At 36.1% G+C, this 20,916-nt stretch overlaps 1 protein-coding gene across 2 annotated transcripts in view; it reads left to right on the top strand.

Annotated features, from left to right (window-relative positions):
* Window positions 1–20,509, top strand: part of LOC131028445 (probable methyltransferase PMT2) — a 33,699-nt gene extending 13,190 nt beyond the window's left edge. For both annotated transcript variants that reach the window (XM_057958699.2, XM_057958698.2), the window contains exons 6-7: window positions 14,416–14,493; window positions 20,000–20,509. In XM_057958699.2, coding sequence (XP_057814682.1) covers window positions 14,416–14,493; window positions 20,000–20,231 — 310 coding nt within the window. In that variant the 3' untranslated portion in view covers window positions 20,232–20,509. The remainder of the gene's footprint in view (window positions 1–14,415; window positions 14,494–19,999) is intronic.
* Window positions 20,510–20,916: the final 407 nt, after the last annotated feature.

Below are 20,916 nucleotides of genomic sequence, written 5' to 3'. Positions count from 1 at the left end.
TTGATTAGACAAGCGAGGACAACGGTTTCAGAGGCATAAAAGGATTTGATAGCTTCTGAGTTAGAGATGGGAGATCACGGATTTCTCTGAGAAATAAGAGCTCAGGTTGCTTGTTGTCAGGGATTTTGAAGCAGAATTTGTCCAATCAAGGAGGAATAAAATCAGAACAAAATCGTTCACAATAGATGAGCCTTAGCAAGATACAGTGGATTTGATAGGCATGATGATGACTTCTAGAGTCTACAGTCATGTTGAAATCCACCAAAATGATAATTTTTCACGTGAACGCAGAATGAGCATCACCAAATGAAGTGTGAAAATGTTATAAATACAATGGAGTGGTGACTTAATTGGTAGAAGAGAAAATAAACCTTTTTCATTTTCTGAGAGTGGTTTTTTCCCTCAGAAAGGAAGATGATGTTTGAGCAGGATCGTGCATAGAGTTGTACTTGTTGTGTGCTTTGTGATACCGGATGGGTGTTCTTTTGTTTTCTTCTGTGTGAGTCTGTTTATTGTCAGAGGGGTTGTGAAAGTGAGAAGGATTGCCAGAGGGGGTGTGAAAGCCTTTTCTTGTCAAGAAGGGCCAAGCATGGCACACCCTTTGCGTCTACTCTGCCATAGGATGGCAAGGGGTTTGAAGAAGGAGCCCGCAGAGGAATGAAAGAAGGATTTGTTTGGGTGGGGAGTGGCAGCCAGTCATCTTTGTGACGACATGGAAGCTGCAACCCCTCCCCAACAGATTACATTTACCCTAAAGCTCTTGTTTCCACTTTCCCTGATCGTGGGCATGAAGGCTCAAGTTCCTCTTTCCATTTTCTCTGTTCCTAGGCATGATGGCTTCCTCCTCTATTTGGAAACGATCTGTTGGACTTGGACAAAACGTAACATCTCACATTCCATTCGAAATGAAGGCATCAGGGTGATAATGGCATGGCTCAAGCAGTTTTGCAAGTTGTATAGTCATTGGGGTTCCTTTTCTGGTTCCAGTAGTGATTCTAGACTCTAGGTGAAGGGAGCAAGTTGTATACTGTATAGTCATTTACAGAGCAAATGAAAAGCATTTAGTGTCAAGCTTTGTGCAGGTTCTTGAAGGAGTTATATATAAATTTATTTTGTGTATAATTCTATCTCTTTCAAATGATCATAATCATGAGATATAACTTTTTTCATTTGTTGCATTGTTATGGTGTATGTAATTTTTCATTTAATGCTTCCTAATCCTATTATGCCCAGGAATGCAAAATTTCTGTTAGTCTGGAATCGTATTAAATAATTAAGGATTCACCTTATTGTAATTGGTGGGCGGATTATAGACAGTCATAGAACACCTCCATATATATTACATAAACATCCATAGCATATAAAATCATAAGAGTATTAAGAATGAAAGTATTAAACACCACAATAGATTATTAGATAGGAATACAACATAATTAGTAAAACATCAAAACAACAGACTAGTGCCTTATCCTAGGGCATAGAGTCACTTACAATTCAAGACAACCTGATAATAAACTTCAATAAGATTCCATGCCATTACATACACAACCGAGATTCATATGTAAACTGAAAAACCCTTGACCATTCAATTCACAGTGAAAACATAAATTCAACACAAAGACAATTATGTGAAGATCTCATTGTTCAAACTGCAAATGATATTGATATTATATTCATAATGATATCAGAAAGTAAATTCACAATGCGATTCAACTATGCACTTATCAAATTCTTGAATAGTTGAGCTATTATAACTATATAAGAGTTTTCAAGTTCAACATCATTGATCAATAAAAGTGGCAACCTCAACCTGAGGATTCAACAAGCTTAGGATTACTGTGAGGAATCTTGGGTAGCAACCTCAACCTAAGATTTCTTCTTTGGCTTTAGCATGGCTTGCCACCTGTCCACCTCTTTGTCTATTGGCCAACTGAATGCCTTTACCTCTTCCAACTTTGCAACTGAATCTGTCCACTGCCCTGGACTCAACAATAAACTTTGCATGGTCAACCTCAACCTTGAACAGTGAATCAAGTAGACCGTTAAGGAAATCAGCATCAACCTGTTCATTTACATGATAAATTATTTCTTCATGCTCCAAAATCAAATCAAATTCGCTGGTCCAATCAGAAACTGATTTCAAATCTCCATTATTACCATAAATTGAAGGCACCAATTTATTATAACTTTCCCCAAATGTCTGTAATTTTTCATTTATAAGCACATCCTTCCCTGTGAAAAATGCATAAGCTGCATTCATTACCTCCACCATGTCTTTAGTGTCATTGATCTTGGGAGGGAACTCGTCACTATACATCATTGCAGTATCTAGCTTATCCATTAATCTGCTTCTTCCTGACCAAACATTGAACAAAGGTCCAAGAAAAGCGACAGCCTCAGAGGATGTTTTGCTTGCCTCTTTCAAAGAAATGTGCAAATCATACACAACCATCAATTTGTCTTTCAAGACATTAATCCTGTGTTTCAGAATTCCTAACACAACAGAGATAGCCTTGACATTTTGTTCCTTTTCAAGCTTTTCAATTTTACCTGTGTATTCCTCCATTTTTGCTGTCACATTAGTTGGTATTTCTTGTACTTGTTCTGTAATCTGTATTGGAGGGGGCTCATTTGCAATTTTTTCTTTCAACTCCAGTAACTCTTCCTCCAGAGCGCCCTTCTTCATCAGTGTCTCTTCATATTTTTTAGACAATGCAATCAATTGGGTATATGTTTCTGTGTATTTTCTTGACAAATCCTTTGTTTTTGATAAATTCATGAAAGAAACTTGAGTAAAAAATGAGGCAATCTCCGTGTCAATTGTGTTCTGCAAGTTCTAGATCATTCTGTCAGCTTTCTTTTCTACTTGGATATTTAGAAGGTGGGGCTTTTGAGTGGAAGGGGCCAAAGACCAAGCAGCAAGTGTCTTTGACTTAGGATTAAATCTTGATCCTCTTATTACATCTCCAATTTCAAATTCAGTTCTAAACATTGGGTCCTCTTGCTTCCTAATCTAATCAATAATAAAAATAGATTGGATATCCCAATTAGGCATCATAATCATACCAGTACTCTTTATCAATTGTCTTGCCTGTTCCACAGATATTTCCTCCCTGTCAGGATCATATTCCTGCAGTGCCTTGATGATCTCTTTCTTTTCTTCATTTGCTTCCTCTATGATCAGATTTTGTTTTAATTGATTTTGTTTCAACCTTGTCAAAAAACTTTTAAATTCATCTGACTTAATAAAGTCATCATCTTTCATGAACTCATTTGACAACATCACACGCTCATCAAAGCCTTGAGCAAGGGCTTCGTTTGTTTCTTCCTGTTCTTCATTCTGCCCTGCTTCTTTGAGATGTGTCCTTATTTGATGAAAGTAGTGTCCTTGTTTTGTAACAATTGCTCTAGCAGGGTATCTCCTCACAATTGTACTGACCTCAGTGGTTTTTTGTTTCTTTGCAGCTGGCACTCGGGTAGATTGAACTTCATCCCCACTCTCTACATCATCAGCATACACACTAAGTGGCCTCTTGCCATGTGAAGAATGCCCATCTTGGGGGTCTTGCTGCTGAGCAGCCACTTCTGGAGTTTGAGGCATTTGTTCCATCAGAGTTTCATATAAACTCAACATTTTGTTAATCCTCTCCAGGTACGGGCTATCAAGGCAAAAACTTGAGAAACTAGGGTCAACAGTCTTCAATTCTGCTTCAACTCATCAAATTTTTCCATTATTTTCTCCTTTCTTGTACTTCATCTTTTCTCAACAAATTTCTAACCACATCTTCATCATCCAATGGTTCATGGTCCTTTATGTTGGCCCAAGGTGTCATTTTTGGCAATGCAATTTTAATAAATTGTTCAGGATCACAGAATCTAGACACAGCATTAACCAACCTATACTGTTTAAGGAAATTGTTTACTTCATCAAAGGAACTCCTACCAATGGTAAAATCAGACGCAACCCAAAGCCTAGGAAGAAGAGAACCCTTCTTGTGTTTGTCAAGGTATTCTTTTTCAACTAGGGTCAATTGCTAGATAAACTCCATAAAAGCAATCCTAATTGGAACAAATTTTGGTAAAATATGGGGAGGCTGAGGACACCCATAGACTCTGATCACAGTAAAGTTATCTAAAAAATAAAAGTCCCCCCAGTTATGTGAAATAGGCCAGTTTGGAACATACTGGTAAGGTCTCAAAACTCTCCTAACATTAATTGACAATCGTTCCCTATTTATTCCTAGCATTTCCATAATTGGCGAAACAATCCAATTTTCAAAGAAAAGGAAAGAAGAATGGGGAGAACTATTGTCCCAAACTTGGGTCCATCTTTGTATTGGCATTAAGACACCCAATTCTTCTTTGAAAAGCTCCAATTCTTTATCCACGAACTCAACATTATAGAACAAGATTAAATGCATCAGCAATGAATAATGCTTGAATGTAGGTTTGGGTGCACCACTCTGAATTTCAACTAGAGCATTATGAATGTGTTCAACCACATAGCCTACATAATCGTAATCTTTGTTAACATTTGGGTGTTGAATGTCCATAGCCATCATCAGTAATTCAGCTGACATTGTTGACTCTCCATCAAAACCCAACACTCTGCATAATCCATAGATTGTACAATGCATATAATGGTGGAAAGGTGTGATGTCAAATGGTGGTTCGATACTCTCTAGAATTATAACTGGCTTCCTATTCACACTAGGCATGTATCTGGGGATTGCATGCTTCTTGATAACACCTTTGTATTTGTCATAATCCTCTGCAATCCGCTCCAAATCTATATCTGTACATGCAGCACCAGTAATCTGGAAAGCTTCAACAAAGCTAGCTCCGTTAATTGAAACTAGGGCAGACTCATTATTTCTTCTGATTACCCTAGATACTGGGCAATAGCGTTTGGCCAACTCTTTGATCAAATCCACATCAACATACACATCTGGCACAATTAACTTTGCCATATTAAAATCCCAAGGGTTTGACATCGGGACACCCTTAACCCTATTATTCCAAAAATAATCAAACAGAGTAGAACCAGTCATATTAGGCGTGGTAGGGTTTCTGCATTGGCTCCATAAATCTCTCCATGCCAAATGATTTGTATTCAAAGCAACGGAAGTCCCTGGCATCAAATCTACAAATTCTTCTTTGTATTTCTTAACCATCGTTTCCTCAGTGGCACTGGCCTTGGAACCTCTAGGTCCTCCTGCTCCACTTGTCGTGGCCTTGGGCTTGGGCTTGGGCTTGGGCTTGGGCTTGGGCTTGGAACCTCCAGTACCACTCGTCGCCTGGCTCATTTTAGCTGCAGGAGAAAAACTTAACCAATTTTCTGAAATTTTCTCACACCCAACACTCCAAATTCTCCAACGTTGTTGTAGAGCTCAATTCATTGGATTACCTCGAAGATAGAATGCATTAATGCAATTATACAAAACCTCGGCTCGATCATGCAATTTATGGTATTTACTATTTGGGCACTGTCACTTCTCTCAAGTCTCAAGTCTCATTAATTGCCACACTTGCATGAACTAGCTATTGTGGCATTAATTCAAACTTCAAATTGAAGTACTCGAGCGAAATTTGAATTCATGCCCTTCTATTTGATTGGCGATTGGCATTTAAAACTTTTACAGAACTCGGCAAACAAGTCCACGTGTTAGCGAGTTAGCGACAATGCTACCAAATCCTCTTAATCGCAAGCTCGCAACCCCTTTTACGAATCCTCAAAGAATCTCGCGAGTGAGCGACAACCATTGATCTAACAAAACAACTTATTTCATCTCAAGCTCGCAACTAGAAACTTGACTTAAACCCTTGCGATTCCGCGACAACAAGACACTTAATTGTCGTCGCATGCTCGCAACACTTTTTGACTTAAGACTTACAAACCCGCAAGCATGAGATGACCACAAAATCTGACCAAAACTTACCTGTCGCCAGATCGCAACTTAAAATGCTAAACAACTTCAAAACCTGCGAGCAAGCGACTTAACCGCATTGCATGATCGCAAATTAAAATGACTTAACCGTGAACACCTCGCGACCTTGCGATAACATAAAATCACACCCAGTCGCAACCTCGCAACATAAAATGGTATTTGGGCGCCGTCACTTCTCTCAAGTCTCGTTAACTGCCACACTTGCATGAACTAGCTAGTGTGGCATTTGATTGGCGATTGCCATTCAAAACTTTTACAGAACCCGACAAACAAGTCCACGTGTCAATCCCCATCTTTAATCGCACACTCTCAACCGGTTATAACAATTAGGAAAGGAACCGGCGAGTTAGCGACGATGCTACCAAATCCTCTTAATCGCAAGCTCGCAACCCCTTTTACGAATCCTCGAATCTCGCGAGTGAGCGACAACTGTTGATCTTCATCAAGCCCTTCAATCGCAACCTCGCAACAACATTTGTAATATTCTTTCTTTACCTGCGAGCTGGCGACCACTGCAAATCTAACAAACTAACTTATTTCATCACAAGCTCGCAACTCGAAACTTAACTTGACTTAAGCCCTTGCGATCTCGCGACAAGAAGGCACTTAACCGCCATCGCATGCTCGCAACACTTTTTGACTTAAGACTTACAAACCCGCGAGCATGCGATGACCACAAAATCAGACCAAAACTTACCTGTCGCCAGATCGCAACTTAAAATGCTAAACAACTTCAAAACCTGCGAGCAAGCGACTTAACCGCATCACATGATCGCAAATTAAAATGACTTAACCACGAACACCTCGCGACTGTGCGACAACTTAAAATCACACCCAGTCGCAACCTCACAACATAAAATGGTCAAGTGCAAAACATCTTGCGAGCAGTAGCACACAGACCATTACTGTCATAAACAGGCATGAGCAGTGGCACACAAACCATTAATGACTTAGTACTTACTCACTAACTCTCGTGGCTAATGGCTATAATGTATGGCATCAAACCAATTCGAGACCTCGCGACCAAAGCGATTTCATTAACAATCTCCACCTTGCTAACATAAAATGCTAACACTAAAAAAGCTAGAGACCTTGTGATTTAAACCCAAACCAACAGGTCCAACACTCGCTAACTCGCCACTTAAATTGTTAAACATGAAATTTATTTGCGAGTTAGAGATGAAACATTAAACATGTCTGACCAACCGTTTGACCACACTTGACGTTGACATGGACAAATAAATAGAGGACAACTCAGATTTTCAACGCACGACAACTTCGGTTTACTAGCCAACTAAGACAAAAACAAACACAAAACCCTAATCGCCATGAACATCATTTTAAGCATTTAAGTAGAACAGTAGAAAGGTTCTAGTAGTAACAATTATGCAATATGAATAATTTTATGGATCTCGTGACACAAATTGTTGCATTTTATGTTCAACATAATGTGGAACCAAATACCAATTTACTAATAATTCAATTGTTTAGTAATAATTCAAATTCACAATTAAAAATATGAAATAAGTATCCGTTCTACTTCTGATTGACAAATTCAAGGAATACAATATCAAAAATCATCAATGACAACTATAGTATTGCAATTTTGCAAATTGAAATTGTAATATGACTCAAGAACTGTAGTATAATTATAAATACCTATAAACTGACTGCTAATTCACTTCAGTGACTCAGTTCGACTGTTTGAGGCTTCTATATCCCAAATGGACTCAAGATCCGGAAACTGACTAGTACTAACAGGTTCATCTTCATTCTGGGTCAGGTATTCAAAAATGTCTTCGTCTTCATGCTGACTTTGAGTCTACGATCCATCATATTCATTTGTCTCAGCACTACCACTAGCAGTAGCACCACCAGCTTTTAAAGTGTTGCAGACCCCTCGTCTTTTACGCATGGAATTCCAGATTGCCAGTGTCCTATCATATGGAAAATCTCTAACATTATACTGGGTTACAAACAACCTCAAGCAAGTTTCCAAATTCTTGTCTAATTTGTTTCTGATCTTTGATTTCAAAAGCCCTAATGCACTGAAAACTCTCTCATCTTCCACTGATCCCAATATCATTGTTTGACATAAATCAACAAGTTTCAAATATTCTGGTATTGCAATACGCAATGCTTCACTTTGATCTATCCTTTTCCAAAGCCTTGTGATTGATCCAGGTTCAAATGGATTCTCCAAGTTAACCAACTGCTGTTTCATAACCAATGCAAACTGTTTACATTGTTTTCTAAGATGATCTGAATTTAAAATTCCTTCTATTGGTTGTCCATTGCAATATGCATCTTTTGAAAATGTCAATATCAATTCCTCTAGTTTTTTATGAAACATCTTTGCGTCATTTGGATTATCTCTAATTGAATGCCAAAATTGAGGATACACACAACCCATGGCTTCAAGTATTTCTTCTCGAGGGAATCTTTCACGAATCTCAGTTGAAAGTTCATATGCAATAGACTTCAAATTATCACTAACAGATTTAACAATCCTCTCAAAATCTTCCTTTTTAACTGGTAGTGCTCTGCCTCACTTGCCCGTCTTAGATTGGTGCATTGGTATCTGAAATCCTTTTACAAAGACACATAACTCATTTTTTGTATTGAAATGTAAAAATTTTTCAGCATGATTCAAATCTGTAATTATCTACCACCTAAAAAAGTTTGGGCTTCGCCCTGTTAGATCTGAATATAGACCATCCAGGCTCAAGCATGTCATTTTACGTAGAGTGCTATGCTCATTGATATACATAGTTCTGTCTTGGGCTTTCTTAACAAGTTTGTTCATTGAATCCAGCATGGAGAGAAGACTAGCTAAAGTTAACAGAGTCTCTTTATCACTTAACTTATGTAAGAGATCAGGAGCTTTGTCTACTGTGAGGCATTGCTCATACATTAGTCCGATCAAGGATTGATATTCTGTTAGAACTTGTTCCACTGGTCCATGCAAGGAGATCCATTTGGTCTCAACTTCCCTGAGAAGATTGTTTCCTCCTGTTACTCCCTCAGCAAAAATCTGAAATTTTGCAAAACGTTTAGGACTTTAGCAGAAGTATGAGTGGAGCTCGTGGACCAGATCTTCAACTTTTGACACTGTAGGGAAATTGCTTACAATTCTATATGCTAAATTCATTCGATGGGCCATGCAGTGAATGCCAACCATGTATGGTGCAATACTAGTTTGTAATCTTGCGCAAAGACCGGTCCTTTGACCTTGCATTACTGCAGCTCCAACACACACCAACTTCTTGGCAATTGTCAAGTCATCCATACTAGCAATTTCATTCAAAGCTTTCTTAACTTCCAAATATAAATTTTCTACTGTTGAATTGCCTCTCATTTTACGAACACAGAGTAGATGAGCTCGGCGGACGTGTTCTTTTACGGTATACACATGCATACAAACCCAAGCAGTGTTATCTACCGCAGTAACTTCATCTATGGATAATGAAATGAAATTTGACTCGTTTACACTCTTTTGTAAATTTTGTTAGCGAGACAGTTTGCCATTTCCCATCCAGCGTTTATTGACCAATGTGACATAGGATAGTGAGGAACATTCAAAAAAGATAATAAATTACTAAATTCTGGGAAATCTTTCATAAGACGCCCTCTCGACATAATATGAAAAACAACACTCATCTGAACAGTCTTTGCACTGCATGTTCAAGCCCAGCCTTGATTGTATTTCCAAATCCACTATTACCAATTAGTGTCGTTTTGTGGTTGTGCTCTTCATATTCGGCGACATACTTAACATGAAGACATTCTTCCTTTGATTTCCATCTTAGTACTCGTGTTTCCTTTCCGTCTATGATTTGTTTTTCATAAACCTTACCAATATGCTTTTCTATGGTGTCAAGCTTTAGCTACATCTTCTTCTCTCTTTTAGTTTTCTAGCTACAAATCTTACACCTGCATTCTGTTGGTTGTTCATCATTGTTTGGGACCGGTTCAATGAATGGGTACTTTGCTACCCAATCAATCTTAAAACTCCTTGTCATCTCCCACTCTCGCCCTAGTTTTACTTTCCTTTTTCTTTTCTTCCTACCAACATCATCTTCAGTACTAGCATTTGCATCCGAGTGAATTATCTCATTGTGTGTATCCCTTAGAACATCTTCTGCCCTGTCGGTATTGTCATCCTCATTTGATGCATTGAACTCAATGACAATCCCACCTTGTGGTGGTGGTGAGCTACTGTGAATGGGTTCTGCAACTGCAGAGGTTGATGGACCAGAAACTTTGCCAATTCCAAAAAAAGACTTTATGGTACTATCTTTAAGTTTAAGTTTTGGGCGTTTTGATGGCCTCCCAATCCCTTCAGTTTCACCGCCCTGAGGAGTCTTACCCTTGTTTGACATCCCAATCCCTTCACCACCCCGAGGAGTCTCACCCATGTCTGACTGTGACATCTTGAGTCTTGACCTCTCACTACGAATTAAAAGTTAAAACTAATACTATCAAGTATGAAGAAATGATTACTCACCTTTATGCCTTCTCAATTCTCTGAATCAGGAATCAGGAATGAATGCCTGAGCCTGTGTTGCAGGATTGTAACTCTGGCCCTCCGCCCTACAATGAACTTCGACTTTCCAACTCAATTTGTAGAATGCGAATCGAGACTCGAGACTCTGAGAGCTCCCAATTTACTAATCAGACACAAACAAATTGTAAGAAAGAGTGTAAGAAATAGTGTATTTATAGCAATCCATGATTGCTTTTTTGGCGAATTGCGTGGGGCCCGGGCGTCGCAATTGCCAATAAACATTTAATTTAATTGCATTTTTGGTGAATTGCGCGGGCGTGCAATGAACATTTAATTTAAGCAGGGCGAAATGGGTCCTCGAATGCTTATAATGTTTTAATTGATATTGGCGAATTTGGCCGACGCGTGCAATGAACATTTAATTTACCATTGGCGAATTAGGTCCTGGGTACGTGGTCGTTTTACTATTGCTGGCGAATAGCAGAGGTGATCTAATACCCATGTCCGAGTGATTCCAGACGAATATTACGGGCATGCACGTCAACGGTGTGTGTTCAATGGCGAAATCAGATTACAAATATTTGCATTGTTCTTTAAAATTCAGGGCGATTTGACCATGATTGTGCCCCTCACTATTCGTGCGGAATTCGCCAATTGGCGAAGATTCGCCACTAAAAAACTCTCTGTCCAACACCCCTCTGTCAACTGTTGTTTTAAAAAAAGACATAACATTTCTTTTGTAAAACAAAAAACAAAAGTAGGACATTATCAGATTTTCATTCGCATGGTTATTGACAGTTACACATTTATATTTACAATTTTCATATTCATGTTTTAGAGTTTAATCAAATTTGGTTTTAGTTTTCAATTTCAATTATTTCATTGTTCAATGTTCAATACCATAGATGTTATTGCTGTTTGAATTTCAGTTATTTAGAGTTTTGTTTAGCAGTTTAAATATATAATTGATAAAAATATATAAAATTTGTTGTGCCTTAACTGTCATAACAAAATTGGAACTTTTTGCTGTCATGGAAACATGTTCCCATGTTTTTCCTGCCTCAGAAATTTGGAGAAACATTGCCATTCTTTCCAAGTACTTTGCTGGTTCCAAATATCCTTCAAGAAGAAAATTGAGGAAACCCTTATTGAAAAATTTCTTCCTTAATTTGGAATTCTTTCTTAATCGATTTCCTAGCTTGGGAAAATACCACTTTTAAGTGTTGAAAAATAGTCCCACACTTCACATGAATCCTCATGACGCCAGTCGTTTTGTTTAGGGATCTATTTCCTAAATAGTCCCACACTTCACATGAATCCTCATGACGCCAGTCGTTTTGTTTAGGGATCTATTTCCTAACATGCCATATTCTTTTGAGGATTTGCCAACCAACTAGCTTAAGTGATTTGGCTCCTCCAAGAGCATCATGCAGGTTGAAATTTTATCATGGAACTACTTGGTGTGAGGCTGATGTGAATCTTTATAAGATAAAGAATGTTCCAAGGGCCCCCCATTTCACTGCTGGAATAACTTATTAGGTATTTCCCTATTTGGGTTGCACCTTTTCTTTGGCCAATGCTTGTAAGTTTCAAGAAGCCAACTGTAACACTTTTCTTCCTCTATCACCCACAGAAGAAGTTTCTAGGAATTGACAACCCTTTCCTTGGAGAAAAAAGACAAATTTGACAGTACGTGTCTTATTGCAAGAATCCTCATAGTGCAAGATTGTTGCATCCTTCTTCTTAGATATATATAGCAAAGAAGCAAAACTCTGCAAAAAATCGCGATCAGTCGCGATTAATCGTTAATCGCCAGTGCTGACGATTTTTTCCCCTAAAAAATCGCATTAAAATTGATCAAACTTTTCAATGACTTTTACCACATATAATCGCAGAAAAATCGGATAAAAATCGAATGATTAATTGCCCGAAAACGCGTGCACGGAAAAAAAAACTATGGGAACCCTAAATGCCTGTGGAACACGGAAAACACACGATTTTTTTTTGTAAATGCATTGTGCGACACCTTGTGGTCATCAGTGATGGCATGGAGGAGGAGGAAGAAGCATTTGGAAGGCGGAAATTTGTCGATGTAAATGACAAGAGACTGCAAGAAATCTAGGTCGCACGCCATTGTCAAAGAAGACAACGCGAATGATGAGGGTTTTCAATATTTGCCATTTTTGTTTCAAAAGTTTTATAAAAAAGTTTGTATTAAATTTATTTTTCTGTTTATCAAAATTTCTTTTTTTTAAAAATGAATTTTTTAAATAAAACTTTTGTATAAAAAATATATACGATTTTATTAACATTGATTAAAAACTTATATACTTTTTAATTTATTTAATGGTTTTATTATTATCCTTATAGAATAGCATAAAAAATAGCCCTCATCTTTTGATTGAAAATTAGTTTTTTTAAAATAAAACCAGTGTATGAAAAATATAAATGAGTTTATTAATATTAATTAAAAAATTATATATTTTTAAATTTATTTAATGTTTTTTATTATTATTTTTCATAGAATGGCATTAGATTTTTTTAATAAAACTTGTGTATGAAAAAATAAACGATTTTATTAATATTAATTAAAAATTTATATATTTTTTAATTTATTTAATATTTTTTATTATTATCTTTCATAAAATTGAATAAAAAATAAATCTATTTTTTGTTTTTTGACATAAAATAGTATTTAATATTTATTTTGAGCTTCAATATATTCAATTTATTTTTTTATAAAAGAAAATAGTATTTAATATTATTTTTACTTTAAATAAAAATAAATATATACTATGTAATAATAATATTTTTTACAAGAACATTTGCATGGAAAACGTAATGTCTTCATAAATATTACAAAACCTTAAACTTTGTTCCATGATGTCTTCATAAACGTTACAGAACCTGAAATTTTGTTCCATGGTGTCTTCATAAATATAAAATATTACAAAACCTAAAATTTTATTAGGCAAACGTTCTTTCTACTTTAATGTTGCCTTATGCTTATGATGTCTCTATTTTATTTGCTTACAATATCTCTATGCTATGGAAATACCCTTAAATATATAAAAAAGTAGTTTATTTGACTTTTTTTTCAATTTTTTACGTTTTTTTTTAAATCTGATTTTTTTCCGATTTTTTCAAAAACTCTTATACTTTTGGTTTGCCAATTAATTCCCCAAACGATTAATGCTTCTTTGATATATAGTACTCATCTCCATTGATTTACTGAAGAAAGTCCAATTGCTAAGGGGATGCACAAATATCTGATTAATAGGATCAAGTTAGATAATCTTCAAATGCAGGTTTAAACCATATTGTTCTTGTGTTCTGGCTTTATGATGACATCTTCTCTTTTTTTCTTCAGTGATCACTGCAAATGAAAGTATTCTATTTTTCTTCACTAATTGTAATGCCATTGGCTTTTTCAAAGATGTTTACACACGAAATATGCCTTTGACTGATTCTCAAGGGAGTGTTGGAGTCATAGTAGAATTGACTGAAAAATCTACATTGAGAAGTAGTTGTCCTATTGGAAGGAAAATACCCGCACTTTGAGTGCAATTTCCTCTTATGCCATAGAGGATCACTCATAATGCCATAGATATATGAAATTTGATGAAGTGCAAATGACCCCTTGTAATAAGGATGCCACCATATCTGAGTAATATGTAGCTCTCCAATTTATGATTTTACAAATCCTGGAAAATCAGCTGTTTAGTTCTAACTTTGTTTTTCTAATGTAATGGGATACATTCATTTGTTTTCCAAGTCTATGGTATATAGTGGAGTGAAATTTGGTTCTGGGATTCCTGTGCTGCCTCTCTGTTTTGTCCATTACATTTAGATACTTGTGAGTTGTGACCATGATGTATTATCTTTAATGTTCCAAAAACTCTTTATGGCAGTTAGGGATGTTGCACATCTTGATCTATTTGGTTTCTTGGTATTGAGCAGGTGTGAAGCTTTTTCAACATATCCAAGGACATATGATCTTATTCATGCGAATGGTGTCTTCAGTTTGTATCAAGACAGGTATAACTTCTAATTTATCTTATGGGGAGACTGAACAAATTTTGTTTTACAAAGCTTATTAGAGTTAATCTTTAAGAATCCCTGCATTTTACAAGAATTTTCTAATCATGCAGACAAAAGATTTCATTTGTTCCATATACCATGAAGAAATCCATATTATTCTGTATTCTTCTTTTTCCGTCATCTTCAGAATTCTTTGCAACATTTAAATTTCCTATACCTTAAAATTTTTGTATAGTAACTCTTTACTGAATGTGATTCGTGCAATCACAAACCTACCAGGAACTGGTTTTACCAGAAAGCAAGAAAATGCAGTGAATAATGAAATAATTTTACGGGTCTTGCCATGAATTTCTGAACACTTATGGTTTGCTTCCTAGTGTGCCAATCTCTCAGACGTAGTGATTTAAAGGTCCAATTAAGTTCTGTGTTATGTCCGTTCTTTTGGTTATGCCTTTTTGACTGCCCTGAACCCAACCTGGTATTACAACCTAACTTATTTGGAAATTGCATCTGGATTAAGATCCGAGGAGTTTCATTTAATTCATGTCACATCCATCCCTTTTGGTCTTTGCCTGTGACATCCACTGGACACCAAGGCTTGAGAAAATTAACTTCAATGAAGATATCGTGTTTGTTCCTTGGATTCAACAAATCTTCTCAGCTGGACCTGAAAGGATGTATTAGCTGGATTTGTGAAGGATATTGAATCTGCCAGGATATTGGCCCTAACATGGCTGATCTAGCAAGTTGTTGCCACGTGTTACCCTTTCAGGGTTTTTTAATATGATTACCTCTTTAGATGTTTTCTTTTACTGAAACAATGTCAGTGATTAATCCCTAATACATAAACTCTATATACATTGCTGATGATTTCACCACTTTAGGATCTGGTTCTCAAATATTGAAGTACAGTCATGTATATTTCCACGTGGAAAATATAGGCACCACATACAGTTTTTTAAAACAAGAAAAATTTAACCACCTCGGTGGTTCTATGACATTAAACTGGGTATTCGCCAAGTTTTCTAGCAACATTTTATGAGAATCTTGGTCCATGTGTATAGATCAAAGGTCTTTTTATGGTTGCGTGCTTTCTTCTCTACCCAGTCAATTCAGGAATTAGACTTATAGCAAGCTTCAGTTAAATCAGTAAGTAGAGGGTTGGACCAGCTAACTGCAACAATAGGCACGTGATTTGGTATCTGCAGAAGATAAGATTCTTGATGGAAATTGATTTGTAATTATGATAGCTATTCCGTTCCTAACTCATCAACGCAGAACTTTACATTCTCATAAACCGGTACACCAGATTTGTGGCACTGCTCCTCCATTGCATTGCGTATAAAGTATAAAGTATAAACATATTTTAACATTGGATTTTGAAGCTATCAAAGTGCTGGAATTGATGACAGCCATTGCACAACATGAAATTGAGCAAGCAAATGACAAGAATCAATCACACGAGTAAAGACACAAATTTACCCCGGAGAAACCCAATGTGGAAAACTCCATTGACTTGGAGCTGCATCTCATAATGTCAACTGAAAGTTATTAAAAGTTACACGTGTGGCACATTGCTCCCTTGAAGCCTCCAAGGACACTGGGACTGTTGCAGTACTTTTACAATGTTCTGACAACCTTGCCCTGCTCTCTGATTCATTCAAACAAAGTACTTCACTCAAACACTCAAATTCATGTCCACTATATAAATCTAGATTGTTTTAAAAGAGTCCATTGGGCACATTTAGGCTTCAAAATGGCTTCCTAAGGCTAAAATATGCCGAAGGCTCAAATTGCCTCTTCAGCTCAATATTAGAAAGGTAGATTATCATGCAGCTTTCTTGCATCCAGATTGGGTAAGTTCCCTGTTATTTAAAAAGATTTGGCAGCATTGCCGAGATCTTATTCATTGCTTCATCCAATTCACACAGAACAGATCCAAAATGTGTTGAATCTTCGTCATTCATATTTTTTTAAAAGAAAGATTTAGCAACTGTTTAATCTGCTCGAGAAACTTGTTCTTTCATGATAGAAGGGTCCCCGAGGATCCTGATCAGATTTGTGCCACCTGATCTTATATTGATACTGTTCATTCATATGCACATTCTATTCATTTTTATTTTCTTTCATCATTGAAAGTGTGGATGAAAACATGTTTGAGTGCATCAATACTCATATGGGACCATAAAGAAATTGGCTGTAACTGAAAAAAATTGAATTACTTCAAGTTTGAATAATCCTTTTCTCTATGGTGAATTGTTAATTTCATTTCTGTGCTTCTGGAGGCTATGCCAAATGCTCCTCAGGTTTAGCTATAAAGTCAGTACAGCTTGTTTGTGCCTTTCATTTTCAGTTTGCTTCTGTAGTCCTCCTGAATACAAATCCCGAGTCTTTCAATTTAAGTTATTTTAAGCAGTATTTTTTACCTACGAAATTTCCTAAAGATGTTTGATGCATATCATGGTCATTCTAAAGTGTGTGGTTATCTTTGGTAGCCCCAAAGAATGGCCATACTTGGTTCTTTCATTTGACCTCATCATTTTATTTACTTTGCATCCACATGTGGGCAAACGATGTAATCCACACAATTCAAGACATCTATAGACCTTTACACCCGTGGTATCTGAAGAATGTGACAGTTAGGCAGACTGGTACATTATTGTTTATCAGATACTTTTTGTGCATTATTGCTTGGTCAGATCCTCCCGTTCACTTATGCCCTAAACTGTGTAGGATGGCTTCTGAGTTTGTCTTATATTTGTAAGTGATCCATTTGGTATAAATATTATGTTATCGCAGGCAGCCGATATCTTCAATGAGCTTCTGTTAGTGTCTCTCTCCAGCTAACTCCCGAATTCTTAGAATCTAGAATCTATAGAAGACATGGACGTGCAAGGATCTTTGCTATCAATGTCATTGTTAAAAGCATCTATTAACAGGCAGGCAGGCTTAATGGTTAACCTCATCTTTACAGACTGATATCCAACACATCTTCTGCATTTTGATTTTATTTTTCTATCTTGTAAGCAGTTAAAAGGGATACAACTCTATATGCCTCAAACCCTTTAACGAATGACACCTTCTTTAATAACATTATAACTGTTATTCATTACAATATCAAACCATCTATGGTCAACTTGATTGCAGAATTTTATACTTATGAGTTGACAAGCCTTTTAATCGTCTGTTTAATGTTGCCTCACGACATATCAAAGTATTTAACTTTAGTAACAGCAAGCTTAATGTTTCTCATCCTTGACACATGGCCTCTATGATATTTCACTTATATCATTTCCATATATAGTAATGATTGTTGCGACTGCAATCCTAATTCTTAATCTCAACATTTTTTTTTTAGGCAAAAGGTGGAGGACCACCTAAACAATTTATTAATCTCAACATTGTTATGTAGTTGCTGGTTGTGATTAGTTAGGATGACCTAATTTTTTCAGTCTCCTACAAAAACAAATAGAAGATGACCTTAAGTGAGTTGACAATATACAAAATATATAAGCTAGATAAACCGAAACTTCTAGCCAGCATCAAAGTAGTGGAAGTTAAATAAACGTGTTGGAGCATTGCTATGTAATTGCTGGTTGTGATTAGTTAGGATGACCTAATTTTTTGAGTCTCCTACAAAAACAAATAGAAGATGACCTTAAGTGAGTTGACAATATACAAAATATATAAGCCAGATAAACTGAAACTTCTAGCCAGCATCAAAGTAGTGGAAGTTAAATAAATGTGCTGGGACATTTACATGGAAAGAGTGCCTTGCATTAGATATCGCTTTTTTTGTTATTTTAGAGTGCAGTGTTTTCTTTCAAGTGATTTTTCCAACATGAAAATCTAGGATGGAAGTGGATCTGTGATGTGTATTGTCTGCAAAGCCTGAAATGGATCAATAATAAATAATGCAGAAGAAATTACGAAAATGAGTCATATGAAAGTTGGATTTTTCAAGCATCTAAAAATCGTTTTCTTGTTAATTGAAATGCTGGATCTCAACCAATGTTGTGATTTATTATAGTACTGCTGCCTCGACTTAAAGAATCTGCTTTCTTACTGTTATCTTTGAGAGCAGAAGTAAGTAATTATCTGCCCATTTACATAAAACCTTATTGCAAGATGTTGAGTGTTTTAGGTTATTAAGTCCCAAGGTCTAATTGGACATTTATTACCATCACTTGAGTAGCACATCATTATAAACTTTTCTTTGCGTTTTATTAAACTAAATTTAAGAAAAAAAGTTTTGAAAAATAAATTCCAGAACTATGATATAATGAATTAATTAAATTCTATTGTCATTCTGAAATATTATCGTTTGCTTTAAGGAGATCTAAAAGCACGCATATTACAGTCAACGTTATAATTTAGACACTCGGTGTCATCAATGACTGATGCCTTCTGGGCCGTAAAATTACACATGAGAGCTGCTGTGGTCCCTGTTATGGCCAGTAATTTAATCAATCCCAGGCATGAAATGCAATAGATTCAAACGGGTTTGGACCATATATGTGATGATATGGGTTGCAAATGGGACATCTGGAACTCTATATTTTTCTTGTAATGAATCTTGCACAAGGCAATTGGAAAATAATATAATTCGCAGAATTTTGCTTAAAGAATGTTCTCTGCAAGAAATGTCAAGCCAAGCCTGGAACTACAGTTGAAACTGAATTCTATCATTGTCATCTGAAAAAAGGAAGATGAAGAGCAGAAAAGTAACAAGTGATCCAGAGAACACTAATAAAATTGGAATCACAAAGAGTTTGAAGTTGCTGTTGGAAAAATCAGTTTATGAAAAATACAAACAAAAGGTAACTGTGGCTGAAGAAAAGATGCTTAGAAGGTGCGCTGCTAACTTCATATGAGGATATCTGAAGGTTCCATACAATCCATCAGTACATGACAACTGAGAATATTATGCTAGTGAAATGCATGAAAAGGATTTCGGACGGCATGTGCATGATGTAATTCCAACAAACCAGTGTCTTTTACGCTGTTAAATATGCAACAAATAAACAGTCAAAAGTTGGACTAATAAACGTTGGAATTTCTAACACTGCAATTCCAGTAATAGGCAAATCGAAGTTTTTCCATCATGAAAACCTGGAACATTGAAACAATTTAAATTTCCTGCTCCACCATCTGTTCCCTCGGTTGGTATACGACTGAATTTTGAAACAATAGTATTTCAAAATCATGTTTTTGGTAAATTTTTGTATTCATTAACCAGTTTTTAGTCATGTCATTCTTTCTAATCAATTGTGGATCAGATATTCATGCATCAATCTTTTTAAGAGATGATTGGTAAGGGGTTATAATTTTCAATTGAATATGGACGAAATCTGGACCTTTTGTCAATTTTCGGAAAAAGAAAAAAGAAAAAAGAAAAGAAAAGCTATTTGTATCTATACTTATTTGCTTAATGGACATTTTTATCTATATACTTATTTGTTTAATGGACATTTTTTTGACAAGAATTTTTTCTTTTGAGAAGGTGCAACGTCGAAGACATTCTCTTAGAGATGGACCGTATCTTGCGCCCAGAAGGTGCAGTCATATTTCGAGATGACGTTGATGTTTTGAACAAGTTGAAAAAGATGTTAGGTGGTATTAGATGGGATAGTAAAATGCTGGACCATGAAGATGGGCCTCTTGTTCCTGAAAAGATACTGGTTGCAGTGAAAAAATACTGGGTAACTGATGGTAACAGGACCATAGATTCTTGAGAGGGAATAAGTGTAACGCGATTTACGTATTTGTCGAGTACTCCCCTACTTGCAAAAAATGCATTTTTACATTGGCAAGGCAATTCTTCTATTTCCGAAAGGAATGATGAAAGCTGTGGCTTAAAGCCTTCCTTTGTACTCTGAGGCGATCACGGGCTTTATGTAAGATGATGGGATTGAAGGCACCATTACTTGACTCTTGGTCGAATATGATTTTATTTCTTGTAGTATGATCATTTTTTTCAAATACTAAACTAATTTGATTTTATGGTTGTTCACTTGTATGCATACCATGCGTAATTTCTGATGGCGGGATTAACTTTTAAAAATGTAATTACCAGTTTATATTTGCAAGAGTATGGCATTCATACCCCTGGAAATTTGTTTTCAGAAAAAAATCTTTTACCTCTGCAATTTAATCTACTTAATTTCTTTTCCCTGTCGTTTATAATTTGGTAGTGTTATGTGCTTTATATTAGAAACGTGTTTATCAGTAGCTACAACAGTAACATTTATATATGTTTTCTTATCTGCACATCGTATATGGTTAACTGATAAATCTAGACGGTGTAATCCATTGATAAATCTAGAAAGTGTCATTGTCGCGTGTGTTGGGAAGAGAGATATTGCAGTCGTGAGATATGTTTCCTGGAGCTCCCTTTTATCTATAAACTTTTTATCAATT

The sequence above is a fragment of the Cryptomeria japonica genome, chromosome 10 (assembly GCF_030272615.1).
Source record: "Cryptomeria japonica chromosome 10, Sugi_1.0, whole genome shotgun sequence".
NCBI lineage: Eukaryota > Viridiplantae > Streptophyta > Pinopsida > Cupressales > Cupressaceae > Cryptomeria > Cryptomeria japonica.
The sequence above is the reverse complement of the archived record's forward strand: the minus strand, read 5'-3'. Positions and strand labels throughout refer to the sequence as shown.